Below are 27,282 nucleotides of genomic sequence, written 5' to 3' on the forward strand. Positions count from 1 at the left end.
AACTGGTTGAGTAATGTGAGACTGCTGTTACAATCAACGGGTTTCAATGAGATATGGCTATATAGAGATTCTGTTGTTAATATACCATGTTTTATAAACCAATTCAAATTGAGACTAAATGATATTTATGTTTCGCAGTGGTTAGAAGGTTTAAATAATTCATCAAGTCTTGTGTTATTTAGTGCTATGAAAACAACATTTGCAATGTCTCCATATTTATGTTTAGTTGACAATGTAAAACACAGACATGCTTTAAGCAAACTAAGACTTTCATCACACAGACTCAGGATCGAGGACGGACGTTACCGAAATATACCAAGAAATGAGAGGAAATGTGAACTCTGTACCTCTAATGACATTGAGGACGAATACCACTTTGTGTTAATATGTGACAAATATGTACACTTACGGGAACAATATATACCGCGCTTTTATTTTAATAGACCAAGTGTGTATAAACTTGTGCAACTATTGAACACTACCAAGAAGACTTTGCTACACAGATTAGCGATATTTATTCTTAAAGCAAATGAACATAGAGATGCTTATTTAAACGTTCCGGGATAAGAAATTTACTCTCATGAAAATTATGTTAAAATATGTACTCTAACTTTGCTAATATGCTAACTTTGCTCAATTGCTTTTTGTTTACTCCATTTATGTTATCATATGTATTGTATGTGCATGCATTACTAAATATTCCTAATGTTTGTGATCATAAGCTGTATATGCTTGTATCTAAATAAATATTATGTTCTGTATATAACTAACCTGGTTATGTCACGTGATAACATCGACTAGCCAATCACGCATTAGGAATTAAATATACTAGGTAGACATACCTAGTAATCTTTTTTAATGGAAAAATACCAAAAAACTGCGATAAATAAATTGATTGTAAACTGTGTGGTACCTCAGTTAGTAAGTTTCAATTAAGGAATGAATTGCGGGCTTGGTGTCATTATCGGGGTATGAACGCAATTTGGCTGGTCAAAGTGTGTGGAGTCTGAAGGACTCCTCAAGTACTTTGACCAGCCCAATTGCGTTCATATCCCCGATAATGACATCAAGCCCGCAATTCATTACTTATATTTACACCAATAGTTCATTATTTCATTCAAGAATTGTTAAAAAAAATCTTAATTTCATTTAAAAAAAATCAGTAACCCATTCCTACCCATTCTGTAAATAGAACGACCCAGAGCATTGAAAAAAAATTCAAATGACGTCACAATATCGCGGGAAAAGATCAACCACTTGAAATCACTTTTAAACGTAAAATTCAAACAGTTATGGCAACTACACATTTAAAATTTAAAAACTAACGCTTTCTAAAATGTTGATTTATATTTTACGGGACCTTCTGACACAATACAAACAATAACAAGATAAATATTTTTCATGTATATTGTTATGCAATGAATTGTGATCCGAACATATCCGAAGATGTTGCGTTCATCGATTGATGAACGCAATTGCCGAAATGACGTTCATTTAAGGAATGGAAGTTGAGGTGTAAATATTACATTGTACACATCGATACCAAGTTTATGACAGTTTTCGACAATTTTCTTTTTTTCTCGCTATTTCAACATACGGAGTACAGCACCTTTAAAAAGCACATACATACTTGAACATTACACTCTATGCAAGCATTGTCAATTTTGATGGTACACTATTGCAGACACAATACTAGTAAAAATGGTTAACTCTTTCAAAATGGGCTGAGTTGTAGTAATATATATGTCAGCAACCGTTAAGCTGTATATTCGGAAAACTAGACCAAGATATATAGAGCAGACAGAATAGAATGCTCCACGAAAGCAAAGCAGTTCCTGTCAATCAGGTAAGGAATTATCTTTTTGACATCAGGATATCTAATGATATTTAAATTGCCATGACAAATGATGACATACTTTGCCACATTACTATTACAGGTTTGGAAAGTATATTTTGACATGTTGTTCGTGTTTGCATATAGTAAAAGCATTTATGCATATAATTGCTTTCATGTTATGTAACAAGATAGATCCTTGTTTAATAAATGGTCCCGAACAATTGGCCACACAGACATGTTTGGTGGTATTCGATTTAGTCTATACTTATGTTAAGGGTATACACTGAGTAATGGAAAGGCGTAATGATAACTATAGCAAATGTTTGACCGTACACTTTCCATTGCCATGCCAGTCGCATTTACAGCTTCGTAAAGTATGCACAGAAAAGGGGGAATTCTAGTGAAATAACGTTTTAGGACAATTTCTTGTTTTATTTTCCGTTAGATCGAACGAACTTATTTGCTCCTGCCAGAGTATTTAAGTGTGTTGGAAAAATTTCGTTCTTAACATTCAATACTTATGTGAACAACTACAGAAACAAGCTCAGTAGCCAAAAGTTTAACATAAACCCCGTTTAATGGCACAGGGTAAACGCCAAAGACATAGAACAAAAAATCACAAACAAGAAACATGGAACAATAGCACAAAACTCCACAAACAATACAGTGCATATTTTTATATACTATATGAAAACTAGGTATGTTTATCAAGGATTGTTAGGTACCGCCTTGTTACGGCCAGTAAAATGTAATTTTACTAGGGGGTTAAACCAGTTTGTGCGCACAACCTCACTCCACTTTTATCCCAACAATCCCGAATAAAGTAAAAAAGAAAATCTTATCAACGTATGCATCATCTTGTGGAACATTCACCCCTTTTATGGCACAGGGTAAACGCCAAAGATATAGAACACAAAAACAAACACAAACCAGAAACATTGAAGAAGTTCACAGAACTCCACAAACACCTCTGTACATATATATTAACTATTTCAAAAATCAACGCTTGTGGTGTTTATCAAGTGTATTGATTTTTGGATACAAAACACATTGATATTGCATTTTAAATTAAAATAAATGAGTATTAATGTGTCTTGGTCATAGATTTATTGTAGAATTTCTGCAATTGATTGATAAAAACCCATTTTTTTTTGTGTATTTAAGTGCGATTAACCACGATTTTTCTGCTTCAATTTATTTAAGGACGCAAGGGAAAACACACCGATTAAACCCTATACCCCTAGCTGAAGTATATTTTGAAAATTCTTAAAGGCTGAAGAAAATTCTGAAATAAGAATAAGAGGTTTGTTTTTGCACACAAAACACATAAAAAGGTTTTACCAAATCGAATGGTAAACAGTTTTGTCGAAGCAGTTTCAGATCATTATTTGTAAGAATGGTCTTTTCGTAGAATGGTGTAACTGTTAGATGGCAATATATGGATAAAGTCATTGTTTATTGTAATACGTTTGGATTATCATCCTAATTTTCTTTGAATGAACATAGGTGTTTGTTCTAGTGAAGGTAGAATTCGTCCAGTTCTTTGATCTTGGTAAAAATCATTTTTCAATAGTAAAGTCTTGGTCAATGTTAACCTTCCTTGATTTTATTTGCTGTATCAACGATAAAACTTCCTTATAACATCTTTCACGTTACATATTATAAGTGTTTTGTTTACCAAAATCTTGCTTGCATTCTTATATGCTAAACACGGTAATTTAATCGTGCGGATTGTTTGAATTATTGTGAATATAGTTTTCATATTAACGGCAGTGGGCTACGGGTTTCGAGTGTAAAAGCAGGTAAAATTATGGTATTTCATTGTCTTTATAACGTAACAACTTGATTTATGATTATTTTGAAATATAATGGTCATGTTTTTGAATTTGGTTTTGAAAAGCAGATTGTAATGCATTTATTATCTTGCCATTGTTAAGTCCACGATTCGTTCGTATTAACTATCAAGATAATGTGCGGTTCCAACTTGTACGTCGTTCAATAGTAAATATATTGCTAAGATACAGTGGCTGTCATACGCCCGTTACCGTGAATGTATGTGCATATACATTAACGTAATGGAACTATAGGGAGAAGCCAAGCTACTCCTACTGTGATCTTGACTAATGACACAAGAAAGGTAAACAAAATAAAGCTTAAAGCTCAACATAATATCATGTCCACACCTGTCACAGCATTTACCATAGAAAGCGAAACTTAACTAAAAAATAACATAGGAGTCAGCATCAACTTGAACTCAAAGTATAAAGAAAATAATATTATCTACTCATAAACTAAATCGCAATGGCATGGAAAAGGGTGATATGTCAATGTCTTAGTAATCAACATATATGCATGCGTATAATGCTTCAAAACTATGTCACTGACATTTATGTATTTTTGGTAAAAGATAAGAATAAAGTGAGTGGTATTTTTTTTATAAAAAAAACATTTATTTCTGTCCAATTTTCGTTTGAAAAGTACTATGAAATGACATAGATGTGCAGAAATACCACTATATATTCACTTTATGTTAAAATATGAAGCTGCCATGGAATTCCTTCTATTTTGATATCAACAAAAGGACATCAAATCTCCCTTTAAGTACTCATCGACGAAGAAATACCACATAACTAAACTAGACAGAGACAATTTAAGGTATTAATCTTAGTGTCCATCTAGTCCTATACCTGATGGTTAAACAAAATGTAAGTAAATAAATATGCTGTCAAATATTTTTAAGGTGTCCTGGTCATCTGTTATAAAGAAATGATTCCAAAATATTGCAGCAATCCGCTTATTTATACTGCATGATTGTTGGCGTGAATGAAGGGTTGACATATCAAATATTACATTCATAAGATGCCAATACTCGGACGTCATCGCTAACCTAATTCGAAAGTGAGGATAACTGAAAACAACAAATTGAAGACAGAGTTAATGTTTTACAACATATGTCCTAAGTTATATTTTTTATCATGAACATTCATAAGGTTGTAGTCAAGTTCATAACATTAAACATGCCTTCCCGGTCCACGATCTTATCCCTTATTAACTATGTAATAATACCAGGGGTATGTAAGCAGAACGCTCATTGGAATGTGTTCGAAGTAGCAAACCGGAAGTCATGTTTGAAAGGCTTAAATAAGACTATTTACTATCTGGCTGCCAATTATTGACCACAAAGCATAGCGATCTGTCCAGAACTTTGATATAGTGTTTCTAACCATTTACTTAAGTAGGCATTGACGTAGAGCAATGCGATTTTGTCAAGTAAACGTAGCCTGTGGCTTTCAAGAACAGAACACCCAAGTGTGGTACTAACCTTGACCTCATGCGACTTTTGTGCTGACTAGCGTCCAGGGATTTGGGTATACGACACCCAGGCTTCTAAATTGGCCTCAGAGTATTGCGATCTGTGTGTTGTTGAAGGTCTAGGGGATGTCATATTGTGTGGATATTAAACAAGCATCTAGTACTTAAGTTGGCGTCAGAGCATTGTGATATGTGTGCTGACGAGAGTACGGATAATGGTGCATGACAGAGACCAAGCGGTTTCCGCCACAAAACTAGACCAAACTCTCGCGCAGCATTGTGTACATCAGAGTGAATAAGTATTATTTAGTATATTACTTTATTCAAAGTCGTTGTAAAATAATGTTTGAATTAGCACCAAGCTAGTTGAAACATAAAAACTACCGTGATATAAAGCCATTCCTGATTAAAGTGGCTAAATGACAACAGATAATTGATATTGATTAGTTAATGAAAACTACAGGGACAACCAGTAGTCGATTTTTTTTTTAATTAATTCTGTTTAGCGGCTAAACGACAATTAACTAGAGATACCACCATATTAAAACCACATATAGACACCATAGACAGACCACATATTTAACAAAATTGCTTACCGATAAATGACTGGACTAATGCCTTGGAACGTTCAGTGAAACAAGTGCTCACTGGAACATGGGAGCATTGGGGGCTTAAACTAGTTGGCATGGCCATAACCTCACACTAGTCCCAATATTTATCAATTACTTTTTAATTAAAAAATATAAGCCTCATAAGAGCACGCATCAACTTGAAAACAATGAAGAATAACGTAAAAAAAACAACAATTGATAAATTTATTTCAAATAATAAACAACCGGATACCAACACCATCTGTAAACAAACGAATCAAGCCAGAGCAACAGTGCTAGCTCTTAAGGGGTACGGGTAAAGTCATTCAAAGACAACTATCAGAAGTAACTTACTTTATTAAGGTTAAAAATTATGTATTGGCTGATTGTTGTTACATAATTGAAAGATCTGTTCTTATCATTAGTTACAATCATAACGCACAGAAGAAATGTATACATATGTGTTAACCTTTGCATTTTCGTTGCAAAGGTTTACACGTTGCATGCTTGAATGTCCAACATTTCTTGCCAAAATTTGATGAAATCAAATATCATTTGATGTCATCGCGCATAATTTTTGATATTTTTGGGTTCTGTGAAACATTTTTGACTGCCAGAATTTCAGACAAAATGATAAACGTTCCTGGTTATATTTTTTAACGTAAAGATAGAAACACTAAAAAGGGCGGTGGCATATTGGTGTACATTAGAGAAAATATACCATTCATTCGCAGAAAAGAATTTGAGTCTGAACACATTGAAGCAATTTGGATTGAAGTATGTTTTTGTAATGCCAAACCATTTCTAGTGTGTTTCATTTATCGACCACCTGATAGTAAGTTAGAATGGATTAATATGTTTAGTAATCAGTTAAAGAATGATGAAGACTTAAATTTAGAGTATCATATCATAGGAGATTATTAACATAAATTATAATGCCGAATGTTGGTCATTTAAAATTACCGCATGGCAGGATTGTATTATGAAATACGGATTAAACCAGCTTATAGATTTTCCTACAAGGGTAACAGAGAAAACATCTTCTATAATAGATCATGTATATACGAACTCAGTGGATCGAGTATGTGAAGCATTTGTATCAAGTCTAAGTATAAGTGACCACTTTCCAGTTTGTTTCACTAGAGCTGCCCATGTACAAAAGTTTTCAGAAAACACGCATCAACATCATACATTAAAATATAGGTCTTTCAGAAAGTTTAAAGAAATTTCCTTCTGCATTGATCTTAGCAAGGTAAATATAAATGGGGTTGAACAAATTCCAGACCCTAATGAAGCCATGGAAGTTTTATATAAGCGACTGAATGAGGTGTTGTCGCACCATGCGCCACTGAAAGAAAAACGAATAAAGTTTGAAACACAACCAGCCTGGTATACTGACGAAATTAGATTGGCTATAAAAGAACGAAATCGATTCAAAAAGCGTAAACAATGGTCGGAATATAGACTTTCAAGAAATATTGTTACTCGATTAATACGTCAAACCAAGAAAGATTATTACAATAAAGCTGTAAAAAACTGTAAAGATTCTAGGGTGTTATGCAAGAACCTCAGAGTGTTGAATAATCATAATGACCCTATTAACAATAATAATATAATATTACCACAATACCTTCATACAAACGGAATAAATGTTGTTGGCGATGCACAAATATTAGATATGTTCAATAAGCATTTTACTGACATATGCGATTGTATCAATAAATCAATGTTCGATGAAACACATTTTTCAAAACTTGGTACTAAATTAAATAGTTTGCTAAAGGATCAGTACTTTGATATATCTTACATCACCACATTAGAGGTAAAAATGTATATTGATAAGCTTAAGGATTAGATGGAAAAGGGCCTAATATCCTAAAACAGTGTGGTGATTGTATTGTTTTATCACTAACGTCCATTATAAATAATAGCATACGGCTAGGAATATTCCCAGACTCATTAAAAGAGGCTAAGGTTTTGCCTATATATAAATCTTCTGATCGCAATGATCCAAATAATTATAGACCAATTTCCCCCAACACTGTCAAAGGTGTTTGAACGGCACTTGGCAGATCAAATAAAAACATATTTAAAAAATACGAATGTCATACATGAATTTCAATCTGGGTTTCGAGAAAAACATTCTTGTCATACAGCGTTGATAAGAATAATTGCTGATTGGATTGATGGATTGATGGAATTGACAATGGAAACTATGTAGGTGCTCTCTTTCTTGATTTACGAAAGGCGTTCGATCTAGTAGATAACCAATTACTTTTACATAAATTGAAATTAAACAATTTCAGTGATAATTCCGTCTAACTGATAACTTCATATTTGAATGATAGACACCAAATTGTAAAGTTTGGGGATTCACGAAGATGTATAAGGTTTGGAGTTCCTCAAGGATCCATTCTTGGTCTATTCTTTATCTTATATATATATTAATGAAATAACCTTTGAAATTGAAAATTCCTTGATTGACTTATATGCTGATGATACTACACTATATGCAAAAAGTTCAAATACGCAGGAAGTTGAGCGTACGTTGCAAATATATTTAGATATGGTATCGGCTTGGTGCAAAGTAAACAACATGGCAATACATCCACAAAAAATCTAATTGCATGTTGCTGGGTTCAAATGCAAAGTTAAGAAATGCATGTGCACTTAATTTATTCGTAGACAAAGTACTAATTGAAAATGTAACTTCGAATAAATTGCTTGGAATTATTATTGATTCATCATTGTCGTGGAATCTGCAAGTTGAATTTGTCTGCAAGAAAGTATCTGCAAAGATAGTCCTTTTAAAAAGACTCAAACATTTTTTAACGGATCAAATGAGACAACTGTTTTATAAATCGTATATTCCTATGTTTGACTATTGTTGTAGCGTTTGGGGGAAAAGTAAGCAAACGCATATGAGACGAATCACCATGCTTCAAAAAAGAGCTGCAAAAATTATTCTCTTTAAGCCTATTAGAACGCCATCGCATGAATTATTTAAAAATTTAGAATGGCTTCAATTTGAATACCGTTGCAGATATCAAACGGCTGTTATGGTGTTTAAATCTATAAATAATCTTTCACCGAGTTACATAAGAGACATTATTAAGATATCTAGCAACACAAGATATGGATTACGATCTTCCACGCGACAAGGCATTGCTTACTTTCGACATAAAACACAATACAAGAAACACTCGTTTGCATGCTACAGTGGGAAAGTTTTGAATTTTTTACCAGAAGAAATACGTAAGTCTAACACGGAAAAGACATTTAAAACCCGCTGCAAGAAGTTCTATTTACATCATCAATCGCAAAATCCGTTGTAAAAATTGTATGCATAATTCCATGCATACCACAGGTATAGTTTATACGTATGTATATGTTGAGTAAGTTGTTAAACAAATGTGTGACTGTCCTACTGACTCAATTAAACAATTTCGATGAGTTTTCTTATTAACATTTAGGTACAAATTGATGTATCATTAAGCGTTGATGTGCTAAATGAATGTATTATATTCATGTTTCTTTATGTTTTCGTATTACATTTTAATACGTACCTTTCTGAAATCCCATTCTAAGCATTTTACATGTCAAAACGATCAATAATTCTAGTTATAGGCCATGATGAAAAAATGTAATAATGCTTTTTAACAATATGTGTTTTTGCAGTACTGTTCAAAATGTGTTTTCTCATTTGTGTTTTGAGTATTATTTGTATCATATCTTATTTAATGTGTGTGTGTGTGTGTGTGTGTGTGTGTGCATGTGTGTGTGTGTGTGTGTGTGTGTGCGTGTACGTGTGCGTGTGTGTGCGTGCGTGCGTGCGTGCGTGTGGGTGTGCTTTCGTCTGTGTGCGTGCGTCTGTGTGTGTGTGTGCGTGTGCGTGTGCGTGTGCGTGCGTGCGTGCGTGCGTGCGTGCGTGCGTGCGTGCGTGCGTGTATGTTCTTTCAGAAGGCCGCATTGTAAATAAGACGTGTGTTATGTTTTTTTATAATATGATGCCTATGTCTTAATGTGTTAACTTCTTTAAATAAAGTTATTATTATTATTATTATTATTATTATTATTATTATTATTATTATTATTATTATTATTATTATTATATAAGCGATCTGTACAACGACACCAATTGAACAAACAGACGGTATGTTACAGATCTATGAATTTATAAATGTGACAACGACTGTATTCATGCCACAATTTAGGAAACCTTTCATTTAGGAATATATATATATAAGATAATACTTTCAATAACACAATCGTTTTAATTGTTTCAGCATGAACGGCAATCTGCTTCTCGTCGTTTGTCTTTCAACACTTCGAAAACTAGTAGCAGGTGTGTATCCAAATAACTATTTTTATTTATAATTAGATACGAGCTCGTTGTGTATATTTTAGTGGTGGGTGAAGTAACTATTACTTTTACGTGTACTTGAACGTGTTTCTACTCCTATAGTTTAAAGATGCCACTAACGTTTACGTTGCAACGACCATCTCATACCTGTATGACATAGAGGACAACTTATGATGCCTCAATATATCGACTACTCACATAACACTTATAAAAAGAACGCATACTTGGATGACTTCTCAAACAATAATGTATTATTACATTTCGCAACCTCTGCAAAGAATATACAATAATACCTGGCTTTCATACATCTTTAAAAAATAGAAAAAACGATATTTTTACTGTTTTTGTTGCCATAGCAACCGCAACTGATATATAACAAAACCGATTTGCATATTATCCCTGAATGGCACTTAAGCCTCATAAGAACGTGAATGTAACATTTTTGGTTTTGCCGAAATCCAGATTAAAAGTGGATTTTTCACTAAAGGCTCTCTCTCCATTTACTTAGGTTGGATCTTATGGCACTTTGTCCACATACGTTGGTTAGTTCGAATTGCCCATTATCCACATACCTAGATTTTCTCTTATGGCCCACTAACCATAAATATAAATTGACTCTAATGGCCCACTAACCATATAAGTAGGTTGGCTCAAATAGCCCTCTCTCCACATAACAAGGTTGGCTTTCTTTGAACACTATACATATATCTAGATTGGCGCTTATGGCCCTCTCTAAACATACCAAGGTTGGCTCTTATGGCCTAATATCAATATACCTAGATAGGCTTTAAAGGCCCTTAATCCAATTAACAATGTTGGCTCTAATGGACCCCTCTAAACACACCAAATTTGTTTGAATGGCGTCTCTCCACATGCCTAGATTGGCTCTTATGGCCCTCCCTCAACATACCAAGATGGCTAAATGGCCCACTAATCATATACCTAGATTGGCTCTTATTGCCCTATCTCCACTTCCAAGGTTGGCTCTAATGGCCAACTATCCATATACCCAGTTTGGCTCATATGGCCCTCTCTCTATCAATTTAGTTTGGCTCTAGTGGCCCAATATCATATATCTAGATAAGCTCAAATGGCCCTTCCTTAACATACCAAATTTGGCTCTTATGGATCCATCTCCACATAACAAAATTGGCTCTAATGGCCCTCTCTCAATAAACCAAGGTTTGCTCTAATGGTCATTTCTACACATACCAAGGTTGGCTAGAATGGACAATACGCATCATTCCAAGGTTTGCTCTGACGGCCCTCTTTACAAAAGCCCGAGTTGGCTCTGGTGGCCAAATATCAACATACCAAGATTTGCTCTCATGGCCCACTACCCACATACCAAAATTGGCTCTCATGGCCTACTATCCACCGACAAATGGTGGCTCTGATGGCCCACTATCCATATTCAGGTATTGGCTCTCATTGTCTAATATCCACATTCCTAGATTGACTCTTATGGCCCACACTATCCACATTCCAAGATTGCCTCTTATGGCCTACTATACAATTACCAGGATTGGCTTCCATGGCACACTATTCACATACCAGGATTGGCTTTAATGGCCCTCTCTAACATAGCAAGATTGGCTCTCATGGCCCACTTTCCACATACCAAGATTGGCTCTCATGGCCCACTACCCACATGTCATGATTGGCTCTAAAATCCCTATCTACACTTACCTAGATTTACTATCATGGCATACTATCCAAATACCAAGATAAGCTCTAATGGCCCACTATCCACATACCAAGATTTGCTCTAATGGCTACCTCTACACTTACCTAGATGGTCTCTTATGGCCATTATCCTCATACCTAGATTGGCTTTCAAGGCCCTTTATCCACATTCAAAGATTGGCTCAATTGGCCCTCTTTACACTTACCAAGATATGCCTCTATGACCCTCTCTACTAGATTGGCTCTAGGCCCACTATCCAAGTACCAAGATTTGCTCAAATGGCCCTCTCTACACTTACCTAGATTGGCTCTTATGGCCCACTGTCGACATACCTCGATTGACTCTCATGGCCCACTATCCACACACCAAGATAAGCTATCATGGCCCACTACCCACATACCTCGATTGACTCTCATGGCCCACTATTTAAATACCAAGATTGGCGCTCGTAGCCCACTATTCACATACCTCGATTGACTCTCATACCCCATTTTCTGCATATCAATATAGGATCTCATGGCCCCATTATCCACATACCATGATTGGCTTTCATAACCTATTATCCACATACCAAGATTGGCTTTCATAGTCACTATCAAAATAACAAGATAGGCTTTCATGGCCTACTATCCACATACCCAGATTGGCTTTCATGGCCTACTATCCACATACCCAGATTGGCTTTCACAGCCTACTTTTCAAATACCAAGATTGACTTTCATAGTCTACTATCCACATACCAAGATTGGCTTTCATAGCCTACTATCCACATACCAAGATTAGCTTTCATAGCCTACTTTCCACATACCAAGATTGGCTCCCATAGCCTACTATCCACATACCAAGATTGGCGTTCATAGCTAACTGTCCACATACCAAGATTGGATATAACGGCCCACTATCCACATACCAAGATTGGCTATAACGACCCACTATCCACATACCAAGATTAGCTTTCATAGCCTACTATCTACTTACCTAGATTGGCAGTCATGGCCTTCTATCCACAGATCAAGATTGGCTTTCATAGCCAACTATCCATATACCAAGAGTGGCTTTCATGTCCTACAATCGGCATACCAAGATTGGCTTTCATAGCCTTCTATCCACATACCAAGATTGGCTTTCATAGCCTACTATCCAAATACCAAGATTGGCTTTCATGGCCTACTATCCAAATACCAAGATTGGCTTTCAGGGCCTTCTATCCAAATACCAAGATTGGCTTTCATGACCTACCATCCAATTACCAAGATTGGCTCTAATGGCCTTCTATCCACATACCAAGATTGGCTCTAAAGGCCCACTTTCCACATACCAAGATTGGCTCTAATGACCCTCTCTTTGCTAACATAAATTGACTCTCAAAACCCACTATCAACTTACCATGATTTGCTCTTATAACTCTCTCTTTGCTAACATAGATTGACTCTCATGACCCACTATTCACATACCAAGGTTGCCTCTAAAAGCCCACTATCCACATACCTCGATTGGATCTGATCGCTATCTCAACACTTAACCAGATTGACTCACATGGTCACTATCTTTATACCAAGATTTGTTCTCATGGCCCAATATCCACATACTTAGATTTGCTTTGATGGCCAACTATCCATACACCTAGCTCAGCTCTTATGGCCGACTATCTACATACCAATGTAGGCTCTGATGGCCCTCTCTCCACATACTAAGTTTAGCTCTCATGGCCAACTATCTACCTAACAAGATTGGCTGTCATTGCCCACTATCCACGTACCTCGATTGACTCTCAGGGCCCACTATCCTCATACCTCAATTAGCTCTCATGGCCCACTTTCGAAATACCAAGGTTGGCTTTTATGGCCCACTATCCACATACCAAAAATGGCTCTTATGGCCCTCTCTTCGCTTACCTAGATTGACTCTAATGGCCAACCTTCCACATACCAAGGCTCTCATGGCCCACTATCCACATACCTAGATTGACTCTCATGGCCCAGTCTCCACATACCACGGTTGGCCTTCATGGCCCACTTTCCACATACCTAGATTAGCTCTAATGGCCCACTATCGACATACAAAGGTAAGCTCTTATGGCCCACTTTCAACATACCTAGATTGGCTCGCCTGGCCCACTATCAACATACCAAGATTGGCTCTTCTGGTATTCTCTGATCATACATATAGTGTAGCTCTAATGGCCCACACTCCACATGTCAATGTTAGCGCTAAGGGGCATCTCTCCTATTACGAAGGTTGACTCTAATGGACCCTTCTCCATATACCAAGGTTAAATCGCATGGCCCACTTTCTGCTGAATAAGGTTGGTTCTAATGGCCTACTATCCACATACCTAGATTGGCTTTCATGGCCCACTATCCACATACCAAAATTGTATCTAATGACCCACTATCATCATACAATGGTTGGCTCTTTTGGCCCACTATCCACATACCAAGATTGGCTTTCATAGCCAACTATCCACTAACCTAGATTGGCATTCATGGCCTACTATCCACAAACCAAGATTGGCTTTCATGGCCCACTATCCACATACCATGATTGGCTTTCATGGCCTACTATTCACATACTAAGATTGGCTCTCATGGCCTACTATCCACATACCAAGATTGGCTCTCATGGCCTACTATCCACGAACCAAGATTGGCTTTCATGGCCTACTATCCACATACCAAGATTGGCTATCATGGCCTACTATCCACATACCAGGATTGGCTCTCATGGCCCACTATCCACATACCAGGATTGGCTCTCATAGCCCAATATCCACTTACCTAGGTTGGCATTCATGGCCCACTTTCCACATACCAAGATTGGCTTAAATCGCCATCTCTACACTTACTTAGGTTGGCTTTCATGCCCGACTATCCACATACCAAGATTGGCTCTTATGGCCCTATCTACGTATATCAAGGTTGGCTCTTATGGCCCACCTTCCATATACCAAGGTTGGCTTGAATGTCCCATTATCTACATGCCTAGATTTGCTTTCATCGCCCACTATCCACATACAAAGATTTGCTCTTATTGCCCTCCCTACTCATACCTAAATTGGCTCTTATGGCCCACTATCCACATACCAAGGTTTTTCCTTATTGTCCACTTTCCACATACCTTGATTGGCTCTCGTATCCCACTACCAACATACCAAGACTGGCTCTTATGGCCCTTTCTACTCATACCTAGATTGGCTCATACCAATGTTGGCGCTGATGGCACTCTCTCCATGTATCAAGGTTGGCTGAAATGGCCCACTATTCACATACCTAGATTGGCTCTCATTGCCTACTCTTCACATACCAAGGTTGGGTCTAACTTTCCAAATACCTAGATTGTAGCGTCCGGTCCTTCTGGACAAATGGACGGAAGGTACATCTATATACACCTCCTCTGAAATCGGAAGGAGACTTTCTAATACAGGTGAAAATATTCATATGTGTATCGATGGCCTTTTGAGTAAAGTCTGTTTTTTTGATAAACATGTTATTATACAAATGCTAGGAGGGATTTGTAATCAGTCAATATGCTTCAAATTTTTTATGATAATCTCCCTCCCTAGTAACTGATACAGGTTGGACAAATATTTGACAACCTGGCCTCTTTCCATTTTATGTTTTGCGTTAGATATTTATTTATTTGTTGTTGTTTTTTTAATTCTATGAAGAAATTTAACATAAACATTATTAACACGAGGTTTGACAAGGTATGCTGTTAAATGTTGTATGAAAGATATAATTTTCTTGCTTTAACCAAACAAGAATACCAAAACAAGAAGTGAATGTGATCTGTGATCGAAATACATTAAAAATGTTTAACATGACATTTAGTAAGGTTTGCTTCAAAGAATAAGGACGTACAGAAAAACATAAAAACTACTTTCAACTCAGTATGTTAATTAAAAAGTTAAAATATTTCTCTTGAATTGTGTTTAAGTAAATGTGTTTACATTTATGTTTTGAATACATTCTGTAATATATTTATGTTTAACACTGAATGTTATTCTCTCTTTTTTCATTGGGAACGGCTTAAAAGTTTTAATTATTCCGCGTCACGGTCAACAAATAGAGAGGTGTGCCATTTTAATAGAATCAGTTTCAGTGTGTTTTTTGAAAGAAGTCCATTATTTCGCAACGAAAACTACGGATATAGCACTCTAAGAGTTTAAAAATTGATGTAGACTAGATTGCCCGCCATACTGAATAATTACAAGCAAATACATTAACTATTCATGTTTGGAAGTCAGAACAGATCTTGAATTAATAAAATTATAATAAGTAATATATACAGATTTTTATCTATTGTAGGGATGGGGTTTGAAGCTGTTGATAAGTTAATAGTGTGTGTTATCTTTTATCATGCATCTCTAATCAGTCTAGGGAAATTGCCCATCAGCCTTTTGATTAGACCTGATAAGTCCATGAAATCACCAACGCATTGAACCAGTCGATAGTTCACCACTTAGCAAGTCATCCTGTTGATGTATCCACTTTGCTAAGTATGCAACTGAACACATTTTGATTTAGTCTATTTTTAAAACTTACTTATAATCAGTAGATTAGATAGAAATGAGGTTACACACGCACACGCACACACACACACACACACACACATATATAATATTATATCCACTATGAATAGTTACAATGTGTACACAATAATTTCCTTCGATACCAAACAACTAAGTCAAAATTAGTTACAAATTATTAGAATTTATTGATGTATGAAGTTGAGATACAGATAAAGAGATAAAACAATATATATTTTCGGTAGAAGACTGATAACATTAACCTTCTTAGAAGTGACAATTGTTTGTTGGACATCTAAGGATAATGTGTATCACGTAGTAGGTTACATCAGAATTCAGTGACGAAGTTGAAAATCCCTCCTTATCGTCAGTGGTTGTCACACTCTTAAAGATATTTGCGAAGAAAATAAAAATGCTAATATCGGAAGACAAGAATGTAAGAATATTACTAAATATGCTATGGCTGAGGCAAGGCTCGCAGGTTTTTAAAAGATGAATTACGAACTTCGATAATATAAAATGCCCGATTTAGAAGTGCTTAACTGTACTAGAAGTGTATGAAAGATAGAACAATGCGTAACAGCCTCGACACGTTTTGTAAGACGTCATTATGAAGTATATAAAACAGAATAAACACAACATAGAATAGTTAGTTATACATGGCATCTTCCTGCGAAGTAACTATGTCTTCTGAAATAAAACAAAGTAAAGTTTCGAGGTTTTTTAAATCGTCATAAATTAGGACGTATATTGTTCATTTTAAATTCTCACAGCTTTTGTGTCAAAATAATACAAGGTCTCAAATAAACTGTAAATACAGATATTTCATTATGTGCACTCGGAATAGTTTCCATTGAAACCTTAGTATACTTGAGGAAGCTTGAATTAACTCTAGAAAAAATATTTCGCAAAACATACTTTAAACTACAGTCATATTAGCTACTATAATTTAGATAACCAATCAAAGGGAAGAACTAAAACCTTTAAGATATACTGTTGGACAATGTTCACAATGGAAAGTTTCCTTCGAAATGTCTATGAAAGAAAATACTTGACATGAAAGTAATTAAACTAGTACAGAAACGACAGTTTGAACGCTCCTCTTCATTTGAGTGTGTACCGCCGCATTTACTAAGGGACAAACTGATGCTGACGTGTGGATTACAGTGAGAAAACATCCTCGATTATTGCTCAAAAGTAAACAAATAATGTGCCCAATTGTTGAGCTCGGCTCAACATTCCAGCAATTGTGCGAACACTTTAATTCACATCATGACATTCACATAATACATACATTGTGTTTCTATCCTGGGATTAACACACTCAAAGAGAAACTGTGGGGTCATATTATATTTCAGGATTAACACACTCAAAGAGAAACTGTGGGGTCATATTATATTTCAGCATAGATACACCAGCTTCAGCGAACTGTCATCTAGATCTCTGCCAAAACATATTATGTATAGCCAGGAACAAATATATGGAATGAATTGCAATACTCATTTGCAACATGCTCCGCCTGTAAGATTGTAATATTTATGTGTTTTTTTACTTATGATTCTTTGAATGTTTAGTACAATGTAAAACACGCTTTGTTAAGCTTTCGAGCTAGATTAACTTTTAGAAGTGTGTGGACATTCTTATGGATTAATCGTTTCCCCATACAGTATAAGTCCACTTCTACGAATTATTAAAGAAGGATGCTCATATTGTATTGGTACAGGTCAAAACAGGTTCTCTAAATACATATACGGTATGTTGTGCAGACACATTTATCTAATGTCGACCTATTTAGTTATATGTACTTTGAATAACCTTTGTTTATTAATGTATTATAATATGTTTATACATGTAAGTTTAGCGATGACAGACATGTACCCTGAGTAAATCGCCATAGTTTTGTTGAAATGTTTTTGTTTTTCTTATTTTGATGAGAAATGTTAATTATTCCAGCAATATTGCAAGGGTCATTCAAGCACATATTCTTAAAATACTGTTCCTAGGCTTGATCGACCCTAACTGTGCTCACATACTGAAACGAACGTCAAAATCATCTGATGAAAACAAGAAGTATTTGAAGAATGGAAGTATTGCTAACAAATCTAATTGCGTAAATACGTAAAAAGGTTATCTATTTAAATTGACCATAACTCGTTATATTTGATAGCTAATGCCATTCATTTTCAAATTTGTTATATCTCATTTCCTCTACCGTTCAGATTTTATGCTTATCAAATCCTGTAGTGTATAATATAATGTGCTATATTGTTCCTGGCAGTAATTTCCGAAACCGGGTCAAATGACTGACAATTGACAAAACATATGTTGTATATAGGATAAGCCTCGGTATTTTTCTACCCACTGAGGCAATTATCAACCAAAACCTATGGTGAACAACGTATTATTCTATAAACAAATCGGGTATTGTAAGAAACAAATAAATAACAATATTGTTAAATAATAAATAATAAATGCAACGGTAATACTTTTCTTAAATATGATGGAGCAGATAAATAAGTAAATAATGAAAGCATTTTAATGAAACGGCTTTATTATAGAATTAAAAATGGGTCTTTTAGATTGAAAATACACAAACTAAAACAATACATATCGCAATATACCGACGAAAGCCACCATGAGGTGTTTATTGAAACCGATAAAACAATATTTAAAAAGATATATATCAAATTTCATTTGTCATTCATTTCTATACGAATATTTTAACTTTACAACTTATTCATGGCGCCCTGAAATGCTTTGCATCAATGGGCTTTCTTGTACATCAATGTTACTCCACAATTTAAAAGCTAGGTATGTTTAGGTTTTAATTTTCGTCTACTTATCTTCAGACATCGGCACACCATGTACGGTGACATCAGACTGCAACACGACAACAGTGGCCGGCACAGTTTGTGACACAATAATGTCTCCCCCAGTGTGTAAGCTAGGTATGACAACATTCATTCTGTATTTTAGCATTGCATGTCCGTTTTTAGCCTGTTGAAGACGTGTGTTAAAGAGCAAATACCGGGTGTTAACGGAAGATGAACGAAACATTCACGTTCCGTTCACGACCGGTGTTTTGTCATACTTATGCAGACCCGGGCCAAGTATTTGCCTTATATACCGTAGGCACGATTTCATCTGTTGATGTTTTAGGCAGCCTCTGTAAGATCAATGATACGATTATTTACCACAAAGAAAGTATTCAATAAATTATATGATTTGTGACGAACAACTGACATTTATATCCAACAATACATTTAAGATCTCTACCTTCCTTCCATACATTTGTTTTAGTTCAGTGAATAGTATATTATATAGTGCAAATACAATTTTGCTGTGGTCAATGAAACTGCTGTATATGTAAAGCGGGCGTCTGTGGATCCATACATGTATTAACACTATAAGTTTTTTCATTCGATTTGAGTGAATATGCCATTATATTGCTTTGGTGACGCAGAAAAGCATGCATTTGGCCTTGGCAGAATAACATGACCATGATTTGGACTGTTGTAATACTAGTTAAATGAACAGAGCCCTGTATATATCCTTTGATTTCATCTAGTTGTGAGAAACAAAAAGCCCCTAGCTGTGGGTTTGATATAATCTGTACATTTTGAAAAAATATCATAGCAAGGTGATAAGTTAAAAAAGAAATTAGGTTTATAAATATTGAGATAAAAAATAAAATTAGAAAGAACAATTACAGGCAGAAGGGTTCGATCCTAGGAACTAATAGTCTGCAGATAGGGACTGTATGCACTGAAATAGGGTAGACATATAATTTCCGATGTTTTATGTAGTTGATTTTGTCAGCATTGCAGCGAAATTTATTGACATTTAAATGTTAATGTTTGAACATATTTTTGGTCGACACGTTTCGCAATCAGCAAAAAGGTAATAAAGAAGCGTTCAAAAGGCTTAAAGAAATCAGTTATTTATGTCTTTATTCATAATTACATTTATCAACAAATACATTTGACCACATGGGGAGTCGAGATTTAACATATTTACAACACATGTTTAAGTTTACTTACAAATAAAATGTATGCAATAAAAAATGTTATATAAATGGAAAATGAAGTGCGACAGGCGGGATGGTTCATGAGTTCAACAAAAAAAGTGTCATTACAATATGATACGTCTATATTACATTATTTAATAGAAAATGAAATGATCATTTGTTTCGAAATCTTTGTAGGTTCTGCAGCAAATTGTACCAACAACCAAGATGATTGCGCTTCCAACTCCTCCTGCATCGCAAATGCTTGTCGTTGCACGGTTTTCACACACACAGAAGAAACGTCGACAAAATTGTGCAAGAAAGGTGTGCATAAATAGGAACAAACCAAATAATTACTTTTGTAACCTGCATCGGCTGTCTCATTCATAATTATTAATTCATTGACATATACAATTTGTCTTTGGGTATTTTTTTGTCAGATGAAGTATTATTTTGTTGGATGGAAAAATTAAATCACCAAAATAAATCATTACGGCTATTATTTTTGTCCTGGCGTTTCGACAATATAATGTCAGGAGACGATGCTTTAATAATATTGCACTGGTCTGAGACAAAGTTCTTATAACCGAGGCTGGTCAGGTTCCAGGTCTGCGGTTTAGTACAATATGTATTTTTGCAAGATCTGGGGATTTCGATTGTGTTAATTGCTGCTTTAACCAGGTTCTATCAATATTGAATAAGTTTTAGACAAGGTACTTTTCATCAAGATTACTCAGGTCCAAGGTCCGAAATGTTTGCACCTAGCGGTTATTTTTCTTCGGATGTTCACCATTTGAAATCGATTTTCCAGTCCATCATCATTAGACAATTTCAAAATAAAACCATTCTCATCACGACGAATGACTCCAGAGGTGATACCTTAATACAACTGAAATATTTGCCGAAAACCTTTGTTTTCTATTTGAATATATTAATCGCCCTATATATATTCTTTGCTTGAACATATTATTTAACGCTATTAACATTTAATTATATAATTCCAAATGTCAGCATTAAACTCACAGGCTACAGATAACTATGTTTCTGAAATAAATATTGTAATTACGGTAGGACTAGTTTTATCGAAACCAATGTTCGTCACACCTTGTTGCATTAAACTATGTGTTATGTGTTCGCTTATCACGCATGCATTGCGTGTATTGTTTTCATTTTCTCTCTTTTTTGAAGATATCGGACAAACCTGCGCAGGCCTTACGGATTGTGTGATTTCACAAGCTGTATGTGATGCAACTGAAGCAGTTCCTGTCTGCAAACTAGGTTGGTGTCGGCTTCTACATCTGATTAATATTCTTTAGTGTTCAGTTAATTGCTACTCATCTTTTAACTTAAGCTTTACGCTAACAGTTTGTAAGAAGGATCAACTAAAAATCTTGGTCGAATATAGAAGATACAGGTTCAATAGGCCACATTGCCCGTGTGAAAAACAAAATACACAAATAAACATTTAAAAATGACATAGCAAGCGGAGCATGTGAGGACATTTAGATGCGAGCTTTTAGAACTGTAGAAGTTAGAAGGCCACATCATAGACGAGGAAGGAGTTAATATACCTACACAAACATACAGTGCCAACACAATGCAACATAGAACATCTAAGTTTAGTGAACTTTTTACACATTATACACTACACATTTCAAAGACAAAATAACAACCCACACAACAATGAATGGATTGTTCAATAACTAAAATGTAAATGTAACACAACATAATATAACAACATCCTAACAAATAAAAGTGATATAATCTTTGTAAACAAGATCGAAATTTAAAAGCTTTATGAAAGTATGTACTTAATTTTCAGAGTTTATATATAAATATTAGTACTTTCGAAGAGTTGTTTAAGTTTATACATACTAGGATTGGACCAGTAATATCTAGAAATATAATAAAATATATTTCACGGTGTTCAGTATATAAATACATTATATCACAAAGTGGTATTCGCCCTCCAATTAACTGCATGTTATAAACTTCCTACCGTCGCGTGGGATACAGTTTTTACGATGCCATCCACCGGTTTCAATGAACGGATTATGAGATATAAGATGTAACCTGCACATTGCGACAGTCACATTATTACATAGGTTACATTTTAAATTATCCTGAAATAAAAATGAATTCAAAGAAAGTGTTGCGTGGTAATATTTCAATTCTTGCATTCCAGCTCTGTACATTTGTATCACACAAACATTGTTTTAAATTACTAACACAGATATTTACGTTACCAACACTCTGAGCTAGTCATACTTCATAAAATCTTTATGATGACAAACTTCGTAAATAATTCTACAGTACTTCAAGTCGTCACTAGTTGGAATATTAACCAGTTCTTTACCATTATGATCTATCCGTTGTAAACTGAATCAAATCTGCCGAATACACCATTAACGAAATCATTGTGTGAAAAACGTTTCACCTAAGAAATGCGTTTGCAATACTGTGTATGAAACCGTTCGATATTATTTGCTTTATGAAAACCCCATACTTCACTATAGCAATTCCAAATGGATAAAATCAGCTTGACAATAAGGTCGAGTCGATGTTTTGCGTTAACATTAGGAAATTTATGTAAATATTTCTTAAGTTTAAAAAAAGTTATTTGTGCTTTAGCAGCAAAAGTTACTTCAGTATGATTAAAACAACCACCCGAAGAAAAGACAACACCTTAATAAGGCAGAGACATGACTTATTCAAGAAGTTTCCTCTTAAAGGTAAACTGTATAACTATACCTGTAATAATATTAGTAGTGCTCATTCCACTGCGAAAACCGGCCTAAGCCTCGATGTAAACATTGTTATTTTCAGCCCACGATATCAAGCGGTTATTTAGAATGCGGGTAAAACGTTAACCCAATACGCTCAATAAGGTTATACCACTGTAGTTTTCCTGGTTATGAAAAGATCCTTTCTTATGCAATAACACTATATATATCCGTCAGACCATGTTTTTGGAAAATAACCAGTTTGAGAATAATATTAAATAGTGATTGTAAAAAGAGGTTTAACACGGTCTTTCCATGTATAAAGTATTCATTTAAATAATTATCTGGACCAGCACTTTTATTGCGTTTAAATTATTTAATACCTTGTCTTGGCCTTCCTAACCTCAGCATCCAATTCCCAAAACATAACTTGAACTTCTTCGCGTACAAATCGTTCAATAAAATACATGATATCCTCATCAGCCTGGAAAAATGGGTCACTAGGATAGTTAACTGCTTTAAAGTACACTTCAAAAGACAACAATGGTATGTCTGGAGAGTTTATATGCCCAGACTGTTTCAACATTTTCCAGTAAAATTTGGCACTATTTTGTCTCTACTGCTCCAAAGGTTTTATTCCAGTAAAATATGGCGCTATTATGTCTATATTGATCCAAAGGTTTTGTTCTATCGGCAAGGTATGTTTTTTTACGGGATGTTATAGTAAATTTGTATTCCGACCGAGCCTTTACAAGTAACAATTTATTTTCATTTGAAGGACAACTGCGATATGTGATGTTAAAAACAAGTCTCTTTTTGAGCGCATTGATCTGTTAATCAAGGATTATAACCAGGCTGTGTTTTGTTAGAATTATAAGCATAGTGATAAATAGAAGTTTTAAGAAGACCACCAGTAACATTTTTCATGTGCTGGGAAAATTGTGATAAACTTATATCTACGTCAGCGTCCGTTGAACAATTATTTGTAACACTAGTCAATGTGTTTAGTTCATCAACAAATACATCAGTGCTTATTGCATTAATATTATGATTAGATAGATCATTATTCCATTTATTTCTAGAATTAATCACTTCATACATATCATTTGCTAAGGTCTCATCACGTGATAAATAAGCAGAATCAAGATTCACACTGTTTTCAAATGTGTACTCAATTAAACATTCATCAGAGAATGCATTTGGACCATGTTCCGTAAATGAAGTTATGAAATTAAACATGGATTCAGAATCATAATCCACCAAAAATAATCCACAAAACCGCATCCTCTCGGCCCTACAAAAGTAAATTTACCAATACCCGCATCCTAGCTACAAGGACCATTCAATATGCGTTAACCTGTTTGTTTACAGAAATATATTAAAGCAGTACCGTAACTATTTGGTATGACCATTATCTTGAAAATATCTAGGATGTGATATGTCAAATGTATATTCCTCAGGTAGTATAAACAGATCATTATTTAAATCAAAATTAATACAATCGGAAGTATCCAATGGACGGCTGTTAAAATAATATGACAATAAATATTACACTGATCATCCTTATGATTATAAATGAATGTTACAGAGTTAAACTATCTGCCAAAAACATTTTCTGCCTGTCAGTTAAATCAACCGCTACTCCCTGGTACAACATAACATACACCGATAAATAAATCATTATCTAGAAGGAATATATTGCTATCCAGCCGTATCCATAAAATGTCATCTTTACTTTGGAAAAACAAACATTTGTCAAAAACAAACATTTGTCTTTCACATAAGTATCTTTTACTAAGATATGTACACCACCGGAATCACGTTTAGAGATCACTAGATTCAACAGACCATGACTATATCATTATTGTCCAATATGGATATAGTTTCAGGACAATGCAGTTTATTACAAGACACTAAACACTGTACATTTAGAACAACGATTTTGAGTTTAACCTTCGGATGCCATTCCTAGCCACAGATTCACCATCGGTGGTAAAGTTCATGTTTGTACCCTACATTTGTTAAAGGTTTTCACGGCGCACTGAAACTGACTGTGTCCGGCGTGGACCCGGTTCACTTCTGGTTGTTGATCAAGATGTATGGAAACCATCATTACTTCTAGATTCCGGTTGGGGTTAAGACTTAGCAGTTGTAAGACTGATGGTGAAACTCTGTCACGTGGCTGTAAAAAGTCGATCACCATGTCCGTTTCATGACTGTTGGCTCGTGCCGTCTAGAGGGTTAAAATTACGTAATTTGGAGAGTATTTTCGGAAGCAGAAGCAGACGTCACACTCTGGTGGTGCTGGTGTCACGACGTTGTCTAACATGACATCAAACGCAGTGTGGGATTGACTCGGGCAAGGAGAAACAGATGCCCTGCCCCTTGACGTCAGAATATTGTTTCGCCAGTCGGGAAATTCAGTTTGAATCACGCAGTCACCACAATGAAGTTTGGCCGGGTAAACTATATGCACGCTGGACCCGGGGTTATCTTTCTTGGTGTTCTTAAACTGTCCCCATAAGCGTTTCCTGGCGTCGACTTTTTCCTTTGGTATGCCTAGTACATTGGAATAACCAGGGCAATGTTTAAGTGTATTTGCATTGAACATTATATTCTCTACATCATTGTAGTTCATGAAGTTTGCAATGATGGGCCTAGTATAGTATTGCCCCATTCTAATGGGGCCAAATCTGTGTGCACGAGTAATCACTATTCCAGTTGTGTCAATCTGCAACGTGTGAGCTAAAAACTCCATTACAAGAACCGCACTGTTTTCATAACGTACCTCCTTAATCCCTCAAAATTACAGATTATTTCGTATGCAACATGCCTCGATATTAATGGATTCGTATTAGAGCGTTTTGAGGTTTAAAAAGTGTTGACTGCTGGTTCTTGACCAAGGAAATACAGTGAATTTTGTCACATGCAATTTTAATGTCCTGATTGAATATTGATATGCGTTCACGTGAACTGGCCTGGTCACATTTTAAATTAAAAATTACTTCACAAATCATTGACAGTTTGGTATTATTGTTTGCATTTTCAAAGACATCAGCTGTAGGAACAGAACTAGCACTTCTAGTATGGCGCTTTCGTTTACTATTATTCTTGGCCTTACACTCCCAATCACCAATTTTATCGTCCCGGGAAAGATCTACCGTGCTTGAAAATTTAGTGGCCATTTTGTGTCGCCTTGAAAACAAGCACGAGAAATTTGATGCACTCGTGTACACAAAATACAGTGTTTTTTTCTTCAGACAAAAGTACAATAGAGTTGGACACTATTAATACCCAATGTATTTACCTCTTCAGTTTACAAAACATCCTCTTTCCATTTCAAAATAATAAAATTTTCACTTGGAGCACATAAAATCCGTGACCACCCTGTGCCATTTCTGATTCATATATATATACAGTTACTAATATATAACTGGTACAAAAACATTAAAAAAGTCATTTTCACAAATAATATTCACATCTTTAAACAACAACAAGTTCTGGAGGGCGGCCAATACTAACTTATCGATCAGAATGTCCTGTCTTCTCATTTCATTTGTTGAGCTACAGAAGGTGGTGATTGCTCTGAGGCAAACTTTGAAAAATATATGATAAGGGATCATGTGGTACTGGACATATATAGAGGATAGTCATTTGTTTCCGTGTAAAGTCACAATAATATTCACCGTGTGAGCACCAAAAGACATATTATACTAGTGACGTAGCCACGAGTACAGTATTTACTTGATGTTTATGAGGTGAAATTGATTGCGATTACACTTTAATAGACAGTACTTTTTACAAAGGATGTAATTGGAGGTTGAATACAGTTGTTCAGAAAAAGTACGAGAAGTTGAATGCAAACGAAACGTCATTTCGGGAACGACGTCGTTGAACTTGTGTCCCAGCCTTGTGTGGCTGACGTATGATTTGGACGTGAGAGGGGGCCGAAACAGTGACAAATATCAAATAAATATTTTTTCTCTTTGGAACAGTGAAATATTTCTTATTTCACATGCATATAGTTAAGATGTATAAGATGTTAAGACGAACCTCACTGTATATTGATTAATTATATGACTATCCTTATTAGTTCACGCCGTACTTTGATCGGTTTCGGATCCCGTATCATGCTATTGCTAGTTTTACAATCTGCCATTTATTTTACGTTGTTTTTTTTCAAATTTGGTAACAAATTGATCATAGAAATGCCAGGATGTTGTGTCATTTAAAAAC

General features: G+C 35.3%; 1 protein-coding gene across 7 annotated transcripts in view; it reads left to right on the forward strand.

Annotated features, from left to right (window-relative positions):
- Positions 1-3,504: 3,504 nt before the first annotated feature.
- Positions 3,505-27,282, forward strand: part of LOC128209847 (adhesion G protein-coupled receptor L3-like) — a 68,564-nt gene continuing 44,786 nt past the window's right edge. For 6 of the 7 annotated variants that reach the window (XM_052914087.1, XM_052914089.1, XM_052914091.1 and 3 more), the window contains exons 1-5: positions 3,505-3,639; positions 10,026-10,084; positions 19,167-19,265; positions 20,522-20,647; positions 21,512-21,601. In XM_052914087.1, the coding sequence (XP_052770047.1) occupies positions 10,027-10,084; positions 19,167-19,265; positions 20,522-20,647; positions 21,512-21,601 (373 nt within the window). In that variant the 5' untranslated portion in view covers positions 3,505-3,639; position 10,026. Of the gene's footprint in view, positions 3,640-10,025; positions 10,085-17,790; positions 17,839-19,166; positions 19,266-20,521; positions 20,648-21,511; positions 21,602-27,282 lie in introns of those variants that run through there. The other variant, XM_052914094.1, reaches the window with a different exon arrangement.

The sequence above is a fragment of the Mya arenaria genome, chromosome 11 (assembly GCF_026914265.1).
Source record: "Mya arenaria isolate MELC-2E11 chromosome 11, ASM2691426v1".
In the NCBI taxonomy this organism is placed as follows: domain Eukaryota; kingdom Metazoa; phylum Mollusca; class Bivalvia; order Myida; family Myidae; genus Mya; species Mya arenaria.